General features: G+C 35.6%; 1 protein-coding gene across 9 annotated transcripts in view; it reads right to left on the reverse strand.

Moving 5' to 3' along the window:
* Positions 1-16,844, reverse strand: part of LOC115215691 (tyrosine-protein phosphatase non-receptor type 4) — a 603,270-nt gene that overhangs the window by 80,388 nt on the left and 506,038 nt on the right. For 6 of the 9 annotated variants that reach the window (XR_005000546.1, XM_029784972.2, XM_036505713.1 and 3 more), the window contains 2 exons: positions 6,984-7,028; positions 4,295-4,312 (listed from right to left, as the gene is read on the reverse strand). The exons of 1 other annotated variant lie outside the window; for it this stretch is intronic. Coding sequence is in view for 7 of the 8 variants with exons in the window: in XM_029784972.2 (XP_029640832.1) it covers positions 4,295-4,312; positions 6,984-7,028 (63 nt within the window). In the remaining variant the exon portion in view is untranslated. The remainder of the gene's footprint in view (positions 1-4,294; positions 4,313-6,983; positions 7,029-16,844) is intronic. 2 more of the 9 variants (XM_029784970.2, XM_029784969.2) reach the window with 2 other exon arrangements.

The raw sequence follows: 16,844 nt of genomic DNA on the forward strand, positions 1-16,844 counted from the left end.
CGATGCACAACCATTTCATGAGTAAATGCAGGTGAGACCCCCCCCCCTTTTATGAATAGAATGAGTTGACAGCCTTACACAATTCTTTACCACAGCTAATGGCTTCATGATATTTAAATTCATTTCATACTTCTGCTTCACACTGTGTTGTTCATAATGAATGTGTGCACGTGCATGCACACACACACAGAAATGCAACTCCATTCTTTCAATTTTGACAAAATTTAAAAGAACAAAATCATGAGATCAAAATAAGAAATTAGAGAAGTGAAAATAAAAAGAAACCAAAAGCAAACAAATTTGAAGGGGTTGTAAAATGAATATATAAGAAAATTAGCATAAACATAAACAAAATACATTTATTGTTAACGCATTCCTTATTCTAGTGTGTATGTGTGCATGTGCATTCATGCACACTTGATTTTTAATTTAAAGAAATTAAATCTTCTCTTAGAAATTGACTCCTTTTATAAATAAATAAATAATTTTGTAAGCCATGTATAAAAGAATAATTGTTGTGATTCGATTTGTAGCCAACCACAAAAACGGATTGGGGTTCAATTAGTCGAACCAATTGCAGTATATTACTGGAACTATTTTATCAAACCAAAGTGATGAAAGGCAAGGTCACTCTCTGACAAGGATTGAACAAAGAACAATGAGGTTTCAAGAATAAAACTCAGAAAGCATTGAATCTTCTTTGCTAGTGTTGTTTATGATAAATCTACTTTTTTATATGGCAATACAGATTTATTTTTAGATTGGAACAAAACCATAAATTTGTAGAAGACAAGCATTGTCAACTGGACAGACTCTAGTACATGCATGTCAATCTCAGATGATGAGTGACTGGCCACAGCAACCCACATAGGATTGAACCTAGAACCCAATGATCTAAACTAATAATGTTAGATTTTTAATCTGCTGCATTACTTCATCACTTTCTGTGTCAAAAAACAGAAAAAAAAAGGAAATGGTAGGAGAATGAAAAATAAATAACAAAAATCAAAAAAAGGTTTAACAAATATTTCCAAAATATAAAAAAATAAAGAAAACAGTAAATATGTTGATAAAAAGAAAGTAAAAACCACTTCAATTGCACCAAGATGCAGTCAAGTTGAAAAGAATTAAGAAACATTCAGAAGGAGAGGGAAACAAGGCAGCAAATTTGGAAGCAATTCAAATCAAATATTTCATTCTCAAGCAAAAGAATGCAAAGCATTTTTGGTGGGTTTTAAAAAAAAATTTCATCTTAAAACAGACACAGAAAAGAGCATTGGAGAGAATATTCCACACAATCATTATTATTATTATTATTATTATTATTATTATTATTAGGGCCATGTGCTGGCAGAATCATTACAATAAAGGACAAAATGCCTTGAGGTAATTAATTATTCCACTTTTTTCTGAGTTCAAATCCCACCACGGTTGATTGCCCTTTATCCTTCCACAGTTGATAAAATAAGTACAAACCAACTAGGGTTGACCTAATTGACCATTCCCTCCCTTAGAGTCGAATTTTCCCTTTAAACTCTTGAATATTTATGAAAGAGATTATGAAGGACAAGGTTTACTGACCAGTGCCGTAGAGGATAATAACTTTAGTCTTCAGCATCCTCTAAGAACATACTAAAGGAGCCAGAGGATGAGAGTTATCTGTACAATGTTGTTTGTACTTATTTGATCAACTTACACATTAATAGAAAAATAATGTTGAAAGTAAAAAAAATCAATAAAAGTGGTTTTGAACTTAAAAATGAACTTTGATGGTGTTGCCTGGCCAATTGAGTTCTTTACTAATTATACAAACAACACATCAGGAACAACAAGTGTGAAACTGCACCAACAAGGGAACCTTTATACAGTTGTTTGCCTTGCTAGGAATAGCAGCTGATTTTCTCTCAATGGATACCCTACCAGCTGAAAAAGGCACCCAGAAAATGAGCCATAGACACAAAAATATAAATGATTATTGTGGGTGTGCTGAGTCATAGCTAACCTGAAGTTAAGGAATGTCTACCAAAATAATTTGGATAACTTGTACAGGAAAACTAAAATTTACATTCACTAACCCCCATCTTCCAGCAGTGTCACGATGGCAAAGAAACAGGTGGAATGAAAAATAGATAAAATTGCCTTTACTTAAAAGAAAAGGCTTCAAAGAAAGAATCAGAAACTGTAGGAAGACTTGGCTAATTAGGGATCAACTTTCATTTTAGCAGTGTGTGCTCAAGTAAATACTAAAATAGATATTGTTGACATCATAAGAATTTATTAACTTTAAGAGAGCATGAAATAATTCTTTTTTTGAACAGTGGATCTAGAAGCACATAAAGCTATAAATAATAGCATGGAAATTTTGGGCTAAGGAAACCCTTTAAATTGAAAAAGTTAACAGCTGCCTAAGGTATGCAAACTCACATCACCTGTAAACAGATGTTCTGTCACGAGTAGCCTTTTACCTTTTTCTTTCCAAAGATTTGCTTTAACCCAGTATTTACATGCTGTTATTTACAGTGTTATGTGCTTCAAGATCCACTGTTCCAATATATATATATGGACAACATTTTTGATTAAAAAAAAAATCTATAATAAAAGAAAAGAAAGGGAGCAACTGTGGGACAAAATGAAAAAGACGAAGAGAAGAATCGTTTAAAATGATTATAGATTTTAAGAGAGTCAAAGAAAAATGGCCAGTGGGAAGAGATCAATGCAACATCAGTCAAATATTGATTCTTTTAGCTATCTCAAAATTAAACAACAATTCACATACAAGTAGAAGAGATCATCTCAGTTGGTGACCCCACCCCTAATGAGAAGCACCCAACATTAATCCTGTTGGTGTGAAACAATTGGAAAAGAAGCAAATGGCATTCATGGCCTTTTCAATGGCAATAATAATAATAATATAAATCAGTTGAAATTGTAATAAACTGTACTTGTCCAACCCATGCTAGCATGGAAAGCGGACTCTAAATGATGATGATGTACTTGCTTAAAAACTTATGACCACATACTTGTCATGCGCACACACACACACACATTTACATTATGTAAACATTTTTTGAGGTAGAGAGAGAATATATGTAAGTGGAGCTGCTCCTGGGTTACTGGCTCAGTTGATAAGGTGTTTCCTGACTGGCTGCTTTAAAAGCTGTCACTGGTACACGGAGTCACAGAACTATAAAGAGGTACCACACAACAGGAACAATTCCCCACCAAATAGTGACAGTGTTATTAACCTGACAACACACTTCAGCTTCCTGTCCATAAATCTTCTTGCTGACTTTTCTCTCTACTCTTATACAACCACTATCATGGCCTGGTTCACTTCAGCCCACCTCCATTCAGGCAACCCTACTTCTATGTCTCTCCTCTTTTGTCATGCATATTATATCCAAATTAGGTCCACTAACAACTATTCTGAGAAGGTGAAGCAAACAGTCCCTTCTGTCAGTGCAACCAAAACACAAAAGTGTTTCATTAACTTGCAAAGCGATGACCCCCTTCCAAGTTAAATTTACTCTATAAGAAAGCCTTCAGTGTCTTCCTCTGACCAAATGCATTATAGGACTTTGCTGTCGCTATGCTTAAGCATTCAAATACAAAAAGAAAGCTAAGATTAATGTGATACAAAGGTTGAAATTGAACCCACATCTTCTAAAGAGTATACAAGTACAAAAACTTTATCTTTTCTATTCAACTTATTATTCATTACTTTTCAATGTTATTCATAATAACTCTGAGTATTGACAAAGTACAATTTCCTGATTTTTATCTGTCTTGGAAGATTTTATGTTAAATGTTAGCTCAAGTATTGAACACCTAATTTAAGAATTTCTGCTGAATTTATGTAAACTACATAAACTTAAAATAAACTGACTCCCATCACTACATAATTATCAGAAACAAGTACCCTACACCAAGGTGAACCCTTATTTACGTCTACTCTGAACAAGAGAGGATAGAAAAGTGATAGCTGTTTCCCAGAATGGTGTGTCTGAACTACGTAAAACAGTTGATGGGACAGCTACAGTATATATTTCCAAATGTTAACTACTGAAATAGAGATAGGGGATAATATGTATTTCACATTTCTAATGTTTAGTAAAGTTACATTAAAATGAGTAGAGACTTATATTGGAGGGTCCAGCTGTGATGCTTAGATCAACAGTTGAACAAGTTTAACCATTTAGCCACATGTCTTTAGAAAATTATATTATGCAATGCTCTCTTGTAATCTGCAGCAGGCAGGCAGGAAGTCACATGCCGAGCTAGCAACTTTACCTACCTTCAGGAAGGCTTTGGCCTTGTGGACAACAAAACAACATTTCATTGGTTATGTATAGGAAAAATACAATATCAATAACAAAAAGGTAAAAGAAAAAAGAAAACAAAAAGATGATGAAACCATTTCTCTTCTTAGTGTAGTTTGGTTTGGTTGACAACTAAGTAATAGCTATTTTGTATTCTGGCAGAATCTCAACTCCAAAAGCTCTTTTCATTGTACAGAGCAAACTCCAGTTGACTGAAGGTAGAGAAGGAATTAAGAGTGAATCTCAAAATCCAATCTTTGAGGACACACTGCAACTAATAAACAATTATTGGTGGTGTGACAAAAAGTTGTTGATGAGCAAAGTCAGCAACCACAATCGGTGCCATTTCACACTCCACATTTTGCTACTGTACTTGGGAATGGCAATTAATGCTGAAAATTCCCATTTTATATTTTCGGTATTTATGCAAATTTATGAAATCATTATAAATCATCATCCTCATATTATTATTATTATTATTATTATTATTATTATTATTATTATTATTATTATTATTATTCAAAATTGAGTTAAGAAATAGGTTTCAATTTCTAAAAGTATTTTCAGATTGCAATTAGTTGACAACTTGATTTTAGATGGGTGCAAACCTGTGCTTCTAACTGCCATGCTGGGTCTGTGGAAAACATTAAAGATTAGTACTGGCTAAATTGACCAGCATCTATGCAGGTTTAGATGCTGGTCAATCAATAGTTTAGTGGTATTGCCATAAATGTATGGTCCTGAGCATCAAGATGCACATCCAGTTTAGCTGAAACTTAAATATTGGGTTCTCAGTGAGTAATAAAGATATTAGAACAACATGTTGCTTTCCCAAGCCGTCCTCTGTATTAGTGAGTTTAAAGATGTTTGTGTGTGTATGTGTGTGTGTGCACATGTGTATAAATACACATATATATGCACACATGTGCATACATACCAATTAAAAAAGTTACATAACCCACCCACCTCCATGAAGTGTGTTTAACAGGACACACGGAGAGACATGCTCAGAGATTACAAAAAATATTTTACGGGTTTTTGTGTTTTTTATTCCTTCTATTTTGGGGCTAAATTTGATTTTACAGTAAGTGGGAGCATGAGTAACCTAATCTACTTTATTACATGGAGATGTCCCAGTGTTCTACAAATCAATGAGATGAAAGGTAAACTTATCCACACACACACACACATGAACCAAACTGAGCAGCAGACTATTGGTAAATACTAATCAGTTTGGTTTATGGTTAATCACTTGAATGTTTAAATCGTAGAAGCCCATGGCACAGACAACAAATCAGGTGAAGTTCTCTATGTTTCACTTAACTGAGGGACAATGTGTCCCAAGTTGTAGAACTTAAAAGCATGATTTCCATTTTGATACATGAGGAAAGCACCGGCCACTACATTAAGCTGCTGGTATTGCTTAACCACAAGTCACTTGTGGCTTATATAGACAAGTGCTGCTGCAGACTGGGCAACAGCACTGAGGTTCTATTGTGAACTTGCAACCGAACCAACTATGACAGTTTCTTCATGTTGAGATATTCTTTAGCTAACTTCAGCTTAACTGCTGACTGCAAACTACAAGGGCAGACTGCTTCATTACAAAACGAAATTTAGTTAGCATCCAGTCAAGATTGCAGCTGGGGGGGGGGGGGGGGCAGTAGGAATGGTCCATCCTGGGTGGCACTTTTGAGTCTGCTGTAGACAATGTGCTTTTTGTGGGGCCCAGGGGTGGCAAAATGGAAGGGCTGCTCTGGGCAGCACACACTCTAGCTACATTAGTGAGCTCAGCCTAACAAAAAAAGTGATTGATTCATTAGGAAGACAGAGACTGAATAAAATTTCTGAAAAAATGATGCCTGATGCTACAATGTTAGAAGAATTATTTCAGATAGTTTAAAGAAGAGAGTGCTGGAGCCAGTAATTCATTTGCATCTGATGGCTGTAAGTCAGTGCCAGGATAATTAAGAAATAATGACAATTAGAGAAGACTGGAGAAAGAGATCCATCAATTGTTGTTAGTATTGGGAATTGAGTCTTGGGATCTTTAATGTCTGAAGAGGGGCACAGAACAATTTGCTGAAAGGTAACCAGGGTGTAGCTGTAGTTTAGGATGTGTGTGTGTATATATATATGTGAGTGGCAGGGCAAATGATGTCACATAGCTTCTACACTCTGTGCTACAAGAATAGAATGTAAGGGGGGGGGGAGTAGGTGTGTAATTGATGTAAACAATGATTATGTGTGTGTGTGTGTGTGTGTGTGTGTGTGTGTGTTATCTAACACACACACTCACACACAGTGTAAAACAAGAACAAACAACAAGTCCTCTACAAAGCATAAATGTTAACAGCAAACAGCAACAAAAAGGCTCTAAAAATTGTAGCTGCATTTATTTGTTTATATATTTATTATTATTATTATTTTTTGGTGGGGTTTCCAGCATTTTTTTTTCTTTTCTTTTAGTTTAAAGCACAACAAATCAATGGCTTGGAAGTTAAGAAAAATGTGTAATACATAAACAACAACAACCATGGCACAAGACTAGGAGGATGCCTAGTGGGGTGGCGGGGAGGTTAAGGGTGAAAGGTTAAGTGTGAAACCACTTGTTATTATGTGTGGTGGTTGTTTGCTGTATGTTTGTAGACATTATACTGCTACCTTCAGGGAATTAATGCTGAACAAGAGCAATTGTATTGCATCTGCCTGTAAAAAGACAAACATTCACGTTTTTTGGTTTTATTTGGAACCAGAGACATTGCAGACATTGGGTAAGGGGAGGGGGATGGTGATGGAAACAAGAGTGGGGGGGTGAGTGGTGGTGGAAAAAGAGAGAGAGAGACAGAGAGAGGTGGTGGTAAGAGAGAGAGATAGAAAGAGAGACAGATAGAGGTGGTGGTAAGATGAGGCAAGAAACATCAATCTTATGAATCAGGAAAACAAATTATTTGGAGAAGTATTGGAAATGGGGTGGGAGGTGAGGGTGCATTAGATTCAATAACATAACATTATAATTAGATAAGCATAGTGTGTGTGTGTGTGTGTATACATGCACACATACTCATAAATACACATACACACACACACACACACACACAACAGGCTTGCATATACCAAACTCACTGAAGGGGTACTGACCAGCATGAGCTACAGTAGAAACTTGCCCAGGAAGAGTTTCAAAGATCGGCTGAAATGCCAACTGACCCAAGCAAGGACAGACCCTACAGAGTGGGAATGAGTTACAGCCCAGAGGGAGTTGTGGCCAGATTAAGGAGCATACATAAGTTATAAATATCAACAGATACAGTAAAAACACACACACACACACACAAAAAAGATTCCGCTTCCATCCCTGGGGTGGTAACAATTGATCTGTTATTGAGTTGCTCATTCCTCAAAATAATTCTCAATGATATTTCTATTTCTATTTTTAATTTCTTAACAAGACAAGATGAAATCATTCTGAAATCGTAGTCGTGGCCGATGCTGGTGGCACATAAAAGGCACCATTCGAGCATTGGGTCTCACGAAGATAGTGACAGATGACCGAGACTTTTGGTGATATACGATGCTTCAGAAGACTAGTCAAACCAAGTGAGATTGTAGTTGTGGCCGATGCCGGCATCACATAAATGGTGTGTAAAAAGCACACACGACACTCTTGGAGTGGTTGGTGTTAGGAAGGACATCCATCCATAGAAACTATGCCAAATCAGATTCGAACCTAGTGCAGCTCCCTGGCTTACCCGTTTTCAGTCAAACCATCCATGCCAGCATGGAAAATGGACGTTAAATGATGATGGTGATGATGATAAAGAAAAGTGGGACAGACAAACAAACCATCAACAAAGTAACTAACGAGAACAGTTAATTGGTTTAGTAATAAACTTTAACAGAAATATTCAGCAAACACTGGCAGTTGAACTTGTAAAAATGATTGTTATTATTAATTAATTAATTATTATTATAGGTGTTGTTGCACTAGAAGCCATAGTATGAAAATTAGTTCTCGGTGAACTGGCTCTAGTTTCTAGGATTTCTACTTTTCATTCCCAATTAGATTGGTTTCATAAAATATAATTATTTTAATTATTGGGAAATGTAGTGGCTAAGTGTCAGTGGTATTTATTGAGCTACAATCCCAGCGGCAGGGCTTGAGGTTGTAGGCCACTGCAGATATGGTATTATATTACAAAACAAAATAGTTTGTTAATAAAGGTATTTTTTGTCAAATCAAGAAGAATCAACTAAAAAACCAAAATATTTACATTATTGCTGCACCGTAAAAAGGAACAATGATGTAGTGGCAATTTCCTTGAAAACCATGTCAGCAACTCAGTTTCGATGGACATTTTCGAACAGATTTGACATTTCATAATCTTCAGTTTTGCTGCTACCATATTGTGAATTCTGAGCACTGCCATATAACAGCAGCAAGATTTTGATAATCTAAGTCTGCAATCTGATTGCAAATCTCAACTAGGATTATCCCCACTTCTATACGAATTGTGCTTAAGAGAATAACAAAGGTTTATTTCCTCTTTCACCTTTGTGATTTTTCATGTCCTCATTGTTGTAATTTTTATCATTTCTACTATCATTTAGTCTTGCTTACTCGTTAGCTAATTGAGATTAAAAAGAAAGAACAATTATAAGAAAACCAAACAAAAGATATCATGCTAACAGACAAACATGTTTCTTTTCCTCTCCTATTTTCCTGAAAATCTGGAATTAGTGAAGCATAAATTAAACCTGAAATGAAATAATGGAAAAACATGTAGCCATCTAAATAAAGAAAAGAAAAGAAGGAACATGTCCTTCCTCCCAGACCAAATAATATTACTGGTTAGCTTTCAACAGCTAACAACCAAGAATCAAATCCTTGTAGTGTAAGTAAGAATAATTTCCAATGTTGTTCTCATGAAATCCAACTCTAATCGCATTTTACATATATTGTTGACTGCAGACAGAGGCTGGACAAATTGGTTGAAATAATGTTGCATTAATAAGGAGCAAAGTGATTAATGAAGACAGTGTAGTGCACCTAAATTGCAACTGCACACAATAAAATGCAGTAATGTGTGCCAAGAAGTTGCAGCCAGAGCTGAAACATTTTGAAGTTCTCCTTAACAGCTTACTTAACTGTATAAAGTTGCTGAGGTTTACTTAGTTATAGAAGTAGCTAGTGAAGGCAAGAGATTAGAAAGCAGCTGTCTTAACCATTTTCACTATTAATAACATATCATCAGTCAAATATTTCATAAATCGGATAACCAATTGGTCAACATTTCCAGACGATAATTTCACAGAAATAGACCATCTGTGAAGGGTACATTAGTATAGAACCATTTCTATAATTAGTCCAGACCTTCCACTCCATGTCATGGGGACTTATTTTATTGATTCTAGTGAAATTTGAACCAGAAAATGTGTAAGTGGATAACAGAAACGTCTGATTTGGCCATCTACACAGAATAATCACAATTTTATTTGTAACAATGAGATTTTGCTTAGAAAGAAATGGAATTTATCGATACATACAAGAACAATTTATTTGAAAGTTGTATTGATTCTAGTCTAAAATGCATCAACAACCTTGGCAAAAAGGACTCATCCATGTGCACATACAAAGTACACATGCATAAAACATATGTGCATGGTGGCACACACACACACACACACACATCCTTTGATGTCATGGTTGAATAACACTGAATAAATAACACAAGCTGCATGTAGCAACCAAGGCTGACAGTAACATTCCAAACTCATCATTTAATGTTACTATCAACACAAATGAACTTACTTTAACAATGATGACATACTTTGCAGACAAAACTCTTGATTTCTTTATTAAGAGTATACAGTAACACACATCATCATCATCTCAATAGATACTCAAAGTATGTTTTTGATATTATTCCCTGTTAATTTTGAAAGCTTTTGTAATCAGTCAGCGTATCCAACTGATTCTTACCCAGTAACCTATAATACCCTGGATACCTGTGGACACACTTGCATAGCTGACATAACTTTGTAGCAAATATGTGTTTTTATCACAAAATCCAGAGAACACATTATCACACATTCACTGAGATACAGACATTACATATAGCATTAAACACAGACTACAAACATTATAGATAATACCTGTTGCATGTACACCACTTGCCTGCATGAGCATCTCTAAATAAATATAGCAGAGAAACTCACACGTAGGATAGATTACATAGCAGTAGACTTTATGTCATAACTAAATGACACAAGGTCAGTAGTTGTACTAGTAGACACAGAAAAGATAGGCCATTTCTTTCTCAGTTATTTTATATTTGATGATAAAGTGTCCTCATTAATCCAACCATCAACTTGTGGCGGTCTAAATGAAGACAGAGATTTCTCTACCATGAATCTGCAGTGATTCTTTATTCCAGACTTGCTTTATTTTCTGCCAGTTTTCTCTTCAGATATTATCACAATGTTTGGTATCCTCAAAATAGAAATACCCAAGGAATCCGAGATTAAATCTATTAAACTTTATTATACTAAAATCTCAACCATTCTCTCAACTTCATGACAATATCAACATTATTTCTTTTACAATAAAAAATTTAACATGATGGTTGTGATTAATATGATTTAGCATTCCACCACCACCACCTCCTCCTCCTCCTCCTCCTCCTACTACTACTACTACTACTTGCAGATGATGTAGCATCTGTATGGCATGCTGATCTGGGTTGGATGGTTTGATTGGATCCAGCAGGCTTTAGTAGTGAGTCAAGCTGCAGCATCTGTTTCAGCATAACTTTTACGGGTGGATGCACTTCCTAGCACCGTCCATTTTTTTCATTTCATTGGCACTGGTGAGGTCACCAAGTACCTTGTAAAACGAAGACACCCCCCACCCGCTTGACTGAGTTGTGTGGGGATTTGAGGGAGGCTGCTAATGCCAGATGTTGAAAGGGATATGAACAGGTGCTTTCCTGCAAAGGGGACACATAGAAAGAGAGAGAGGATGTGTTAGGACATAACCACAAGGTGCAAGAGGGTGAATGTGTGTGTGTGTGGGGGGGGATTGAGATAGAAGTGTAGGTAAGTTTGGAGGAATGTAAGGTGAGTAACAAATGGAAGAAATATGGGGATATGGATGACACAGTGAATGGTATGGTCAATGGCGAAAACTAGTTTGGGGGGAGTGAGGAAAGTGGAGGAAATAGGAGTGGATAAGAGAGGAGGAGGAGGAGGCACTGTACTTTGTACTTTTAGAGCCATGAGAAATAAGATACCTTACTTGAAAAGCAGATAGGACTTAGTATCAAACTGCAAACCAATGTCGAACCCATGCTTATAAGGGTCAGATGGAATTTGTTGAGACAGATTTTCTGTGGCTAGATACAGTTCCTGTCACTAATCCTCATTTGTTTCAAGACACTCATTTACAACTGTCACATCATGTTAAAACACACACGTACACATATGACAGGCTTCGTTCAGTTTCTGTCAACCAAATCCATTCACAAAGCACTAGTCAGCCTGGGGCTAGAGTAGCCGACATGTTTGTCCAAGCGTGTCTTCTACAGTGACACTGAACCTGACACCACATGGTTGGGCAAACGAACCTTTTACCCTAAAACAGCCATACCTGCATCTATAATATACAGTAAGTATTGACTTTGATGACCTTTCAAAAGAAGCCAGGGGAAGTATTGTAAGGAGATCTGAATTCAAGGCTGTTTGCCATTTTTTCAATCAACAGAGAAATAGTTAAATTTGCTATATTTGTATGTCTACTACATAGACTTTTATATATCTAGACAGAAGGTATCAATAATAGGAGAGGGATTTGTTGATTAAATTGACCCTGTAATTGTCTGTTACTTTATTTTACTCATTCCATAAGGATGAAGGGCATAGTTGACCATGGCAACATATAATTCAGAATGTAAAGACGAAACCTTTAATGGAAGCACAGATTGGGAGGCAGCAATGAAAATTCCTGTTTCAATGTGAATTAAATGTTCCCTTTGTTTGGTTTCTAGCTTCAGTTATTCAGCTTGATTGGAATGCAACCTGAAGATTAAAGACACACATCTGGTTCTTATATTAGCAATCAGGTAAAATACAAACACTTGTATATGGAGTCACTTGACTAAGAAAAACTATATAGCTGCAGAGAGAGAACAATAGAGTTTGAAATACAACAGAGTGGTTTCAGTTCTGTGATAGCTTTCCTTTAAAATAAAGACCAAACTTTTATATATATTTCACTTCACTTGAATGTAAAAACAATAATAAACATGAGAAGCAGAAGAAAATCTATCAAAACAAGTCTAGTATTTATTTCTCACTACAATAAATGTAATGCGTAAAGGAAAAATGCCACACCTATACTTTATATGTATATATATGTGTATGTGTGTGTATATATATATATATATATATATATATATATATATATATATATATATATATATATACCATAAAAATCCATGTAATTTGCATACCTGTGTTAATTTACACAGGTTATTTTCAAGATAAAAATTGTTAAAAATACCTTCTACTCATGTAAGATTTGCACCCAAAAGTTTTCAGAATTGCTGATATGGCCGAGGGGAAAAAAGGTTTTCAAGTTAGTTGTATTTAGCATAATTTCACTTACTTATGATTAGATTTTATTAAATTTTCATTAAATAAAAATAATTTCTGTTCAACAGGTATCACATTAAAACTTATTAAATTACAAAGTGTTTGTGTTGTTTATAATAAACTTTATTTTACATTTCTTGCCCACAAGAGATTATGTCCGATCTTTAGCATACTGCTGTATGCCTTCTTAAATCACGATCACAGGAAAAGTTGTTGATAATTCTTATCAACAAAAACAAAGCTGATAAATATGCACAGGTGTTGCAAAATAGTTTAATTACCAATAAACATCAGCTTGGATGACACTTTACTCAACCGACAGAGGAAGGTGACCGATCAAACTGATTATGTAAACAGAATTCTGATTGGTCGAAAGTGTCTTCTTGTCTCAAGCTCTGATTTTCTGCCTATTCTTGTTGGAACCTTTGATATGGAGTATCAAAATTTTAATTCCTTTCACACTTACAAAATGTAAAGCAAGCTTAAGAATTTGTCATTACCATTTTAGCTGGGAGACCAAACTGATAGTTTGGTAACCCATTAAAACAAACATTAAAAATCGAAAGGAGAAAATAAACAGCTTTGCAAATTTAACTCAGTGTTTATTGAACAGGAGAGGTGCAAAATTTAAGAAGAGACTTGCTAGAATATACACGTCTGTGAGGGGACATAAAGAAGAATAGCAAAAATCTACTCTACCAAAAGAACTGGTAATACATACATTACAAGTGTTCTACGAAGAGAACATGAGATTGCTGCAGAACTCGACATGAATGTGAAACGACATTAAACATTGGATATGGTAAATGAAGGTTTCTGTAAACAGACCCCATAAAGTTCAAGAAGTCTTTGAACAAACTCCTTCAAGAAATCCTGGATTTTACCAGGTGGGGCTATTAAGTTAGGCATAACCAGGGCCAACATTGTCTGAAACCTATCAAAGTGTGTATGTGTAAAGAGGGGTATATACATAGAATTACAGATATAAAGATGCCTGACCATGCATAAATGGCCACGTGAATATAAACTTTACATAGAACACATACTTCTATAAATAGCAACTTCCTTGTATGGTATTACTCAGTCACTCTACCCTGACAGCTACAGGTTGCCTTCCTGTTCATGCCTCAATATAAAGACAGGAGAAATGATTAAAAATGACTTCCTTGTGTGGTATTTCTCAGCCACTCCACTTGGAGAGCAAGGGACAAATGATTAAAAATGAAAGTAAAGTATGTACACCTGCATAATTTACAGGTAATTATTAAATATCTAAAGCTCAAATCTTCATTGTTAATCTGAACATATTGCAAGGTGTGACTGAGAGCATATTTTCTGTGCAGGCTTGTGCATGCGTGTGTGTAAACATATGCATACATAAACATACGTATACACACACACATGTACATATATATATATATATATATACATATATATATATATATATATATATATATATATATATATATCAAAATTAACAGAATAAGATAAAAATCCAAGACTATAAAGATTTGAGAACATTTACAAACAGGACTTAGAGCTGTTTCCAGAATATTTTATATCTCCCTTCATCGGAGAAGGTGTGAGACAATGCTAAAGAAATAGTTATTCAAGATTAGATATGAAATAAGAGAATGAAGTGGAGAAATGAAAATAAACATAAAATATGGAGGGATATTGTGTCTTCAGTTCTATTATTTAGGCAGAATGGTATACGTATAAGATTCCTGTATCTTGAGATTAAGTTCCAATAGTACTTAAAATTGGTCACTCCAAGCATAGAGTGTGTAAATGGTGTTATTGATATATATATATACACATATATACATATATATATATACATATACATATATACATATATATATATACACATACATATATACATATATATATATACATATACACATATATATATACATATACATATACATATATATACATATACATATATATATATATATATACATATATACATACATATATATATACATACATATACATATATACATACATATACATATATACATACATATATATATACATATACATATATACATACATATATATATACATATACATATATACATACATATATATATACATATACATATATATATACATATATATATATATATATATATATACATATATATATACATACATATATATATATATACATATATATATATATATATATATACATATATATATATATACACATAGATATATGTACATATATTTATCATCATCATCATCGTTTAACGTCCGTTCTCCATGCTAGCATGGGATATATATATATATATATTTTTTTTCTAGTTTCAGCTCAGAGCTGCGGCCATGCTGATGCACCGCCGTTTTGTGCTACACTGTTATTGCGACGAACCTCGTCTAATATGTGGCACTTGGTGAAGAATGGAGTTTGATACAGCTACTCTCATTTGCACCTCTTGCCGTGAGGTAGGTTCATCTGGGACTCTTGACAGGAAGATGTCCAGTTTTGATTTAAAAACCGCTACATCTACTTTGTGCAAGTTCCTCAGACTCTTTGGGAGAATATTAACAAGCTGTGGGCCCTTGAAACCCAGGCTGTTGCAGAAGCTGGTCCTGAAGCGTGATGGCATTGCTGGGATCTTTGGCACTATGCAGTGTCGTCCCGTTCTAGCATTGGTGTAGCTTACAATGGCAAAATTTGGCACAATTCCTTCCAGGATCTTCCAGACATATATTACTGCATACCTCTCCCGTCTTCTCTCCAGGGAGTAGAGTCTTAGCTGTTTCAACCTTTTCCAGTAGCTGAGCTGTTGCAAAGAGACGATCTTCTTTGTGAATCTTCTCTGGATTGCTTCAAGGTCCTCTGTTAATTTTACACTGGTGGGTGACCATAGCTGTGAGCAGTAATCCAGGCAGCTGAGGACGAATGTCCGCCAGAGGACCATCATGGTTTCCTTATCTCTGGTTCTGAATGTTCTCAGGATCCACCCAGCCAGTTGTCTGCACTTTGTTGCCATCCTGGTAATGTGCACTTGGAAAGAGGTATCATCACTCATGTCGATACCCAGGTCCCTCACACACTTAGGCTCTGGGATTGAAATTCCCTGTGGACCGGTGTATCCTGTAAGTTTAATATTCAGCTTTGGATGCTGGTAGCGCAGGGCCTGGAATTCTTCAGCATTAAACTGCATATTATTATCCTCAGCCCATCTGTAGATTGAGTCCAACTCCTGCTGCAGGTGTGCAACATCGCTGGGGTTCTGAATTTTCTGCAAGACTTTCGTATCGTCTGCATAGCTTGCCAGAGTGGCTATCTGGGCATTTGAGGGCATATCTGAGAGGGCCACTATAAAAAGCAGTGGTCCCAAGACAGTGCCCTGTGGAACACCGCTCACTATTTGTGTGTTCATAGAGGTGGCTCCATTAACCACTACTGCCTGACTCCTATCTTTCAGGAAGTCATGCAACCACACTCCAAGTTTTCCAGCTATGCCGAGGTCACGTAGTTTGTGGCATATCATACCATGATCCACCTTGTCAAAAGCTTTTGCAAAATCAAGGTAGATTACGTCCACATTTGATCTGTTGAGTAACTGCCTCAACACCCAGTCATAATGCTGTAAGAGCTGGGTCAGGCAGCTCCTACCTGGTCGAAAACCATGCTGGGTATTACTCAGCAAGTTATTTTCCTCAAGGAATGCGATTAGTTTCCCTCTGACTATCCATTCCATGACTTTGCTGATGTGTGAAGTCAGAGAGATAGGCCTATAGTTTTTGGCATCTGCTCTACTTCCCCCTTTATGTATTGGGCATATTATTCCCTCCTTCAGCTTGCTTGGCAGTTTGCCATTTGCAAGAAAGCTCTGGAAGAAAATCTTGAGGGGT

This window comes from Octopus sinensis, linkage group LG9, assembly GCF_006345805.1.
Source record: "Octopus sinensis linkage group LG9, ASM634580v1, whole genome shotgun sequence".
In the NCBI taxonomy this organism is placed as follows: domain Eukaryota; kingdom Metazoa; phylum Mollusca; class Cephalopoda; order Octopoda; family Octopodidae; genus Octopus; species Octopus sinensis.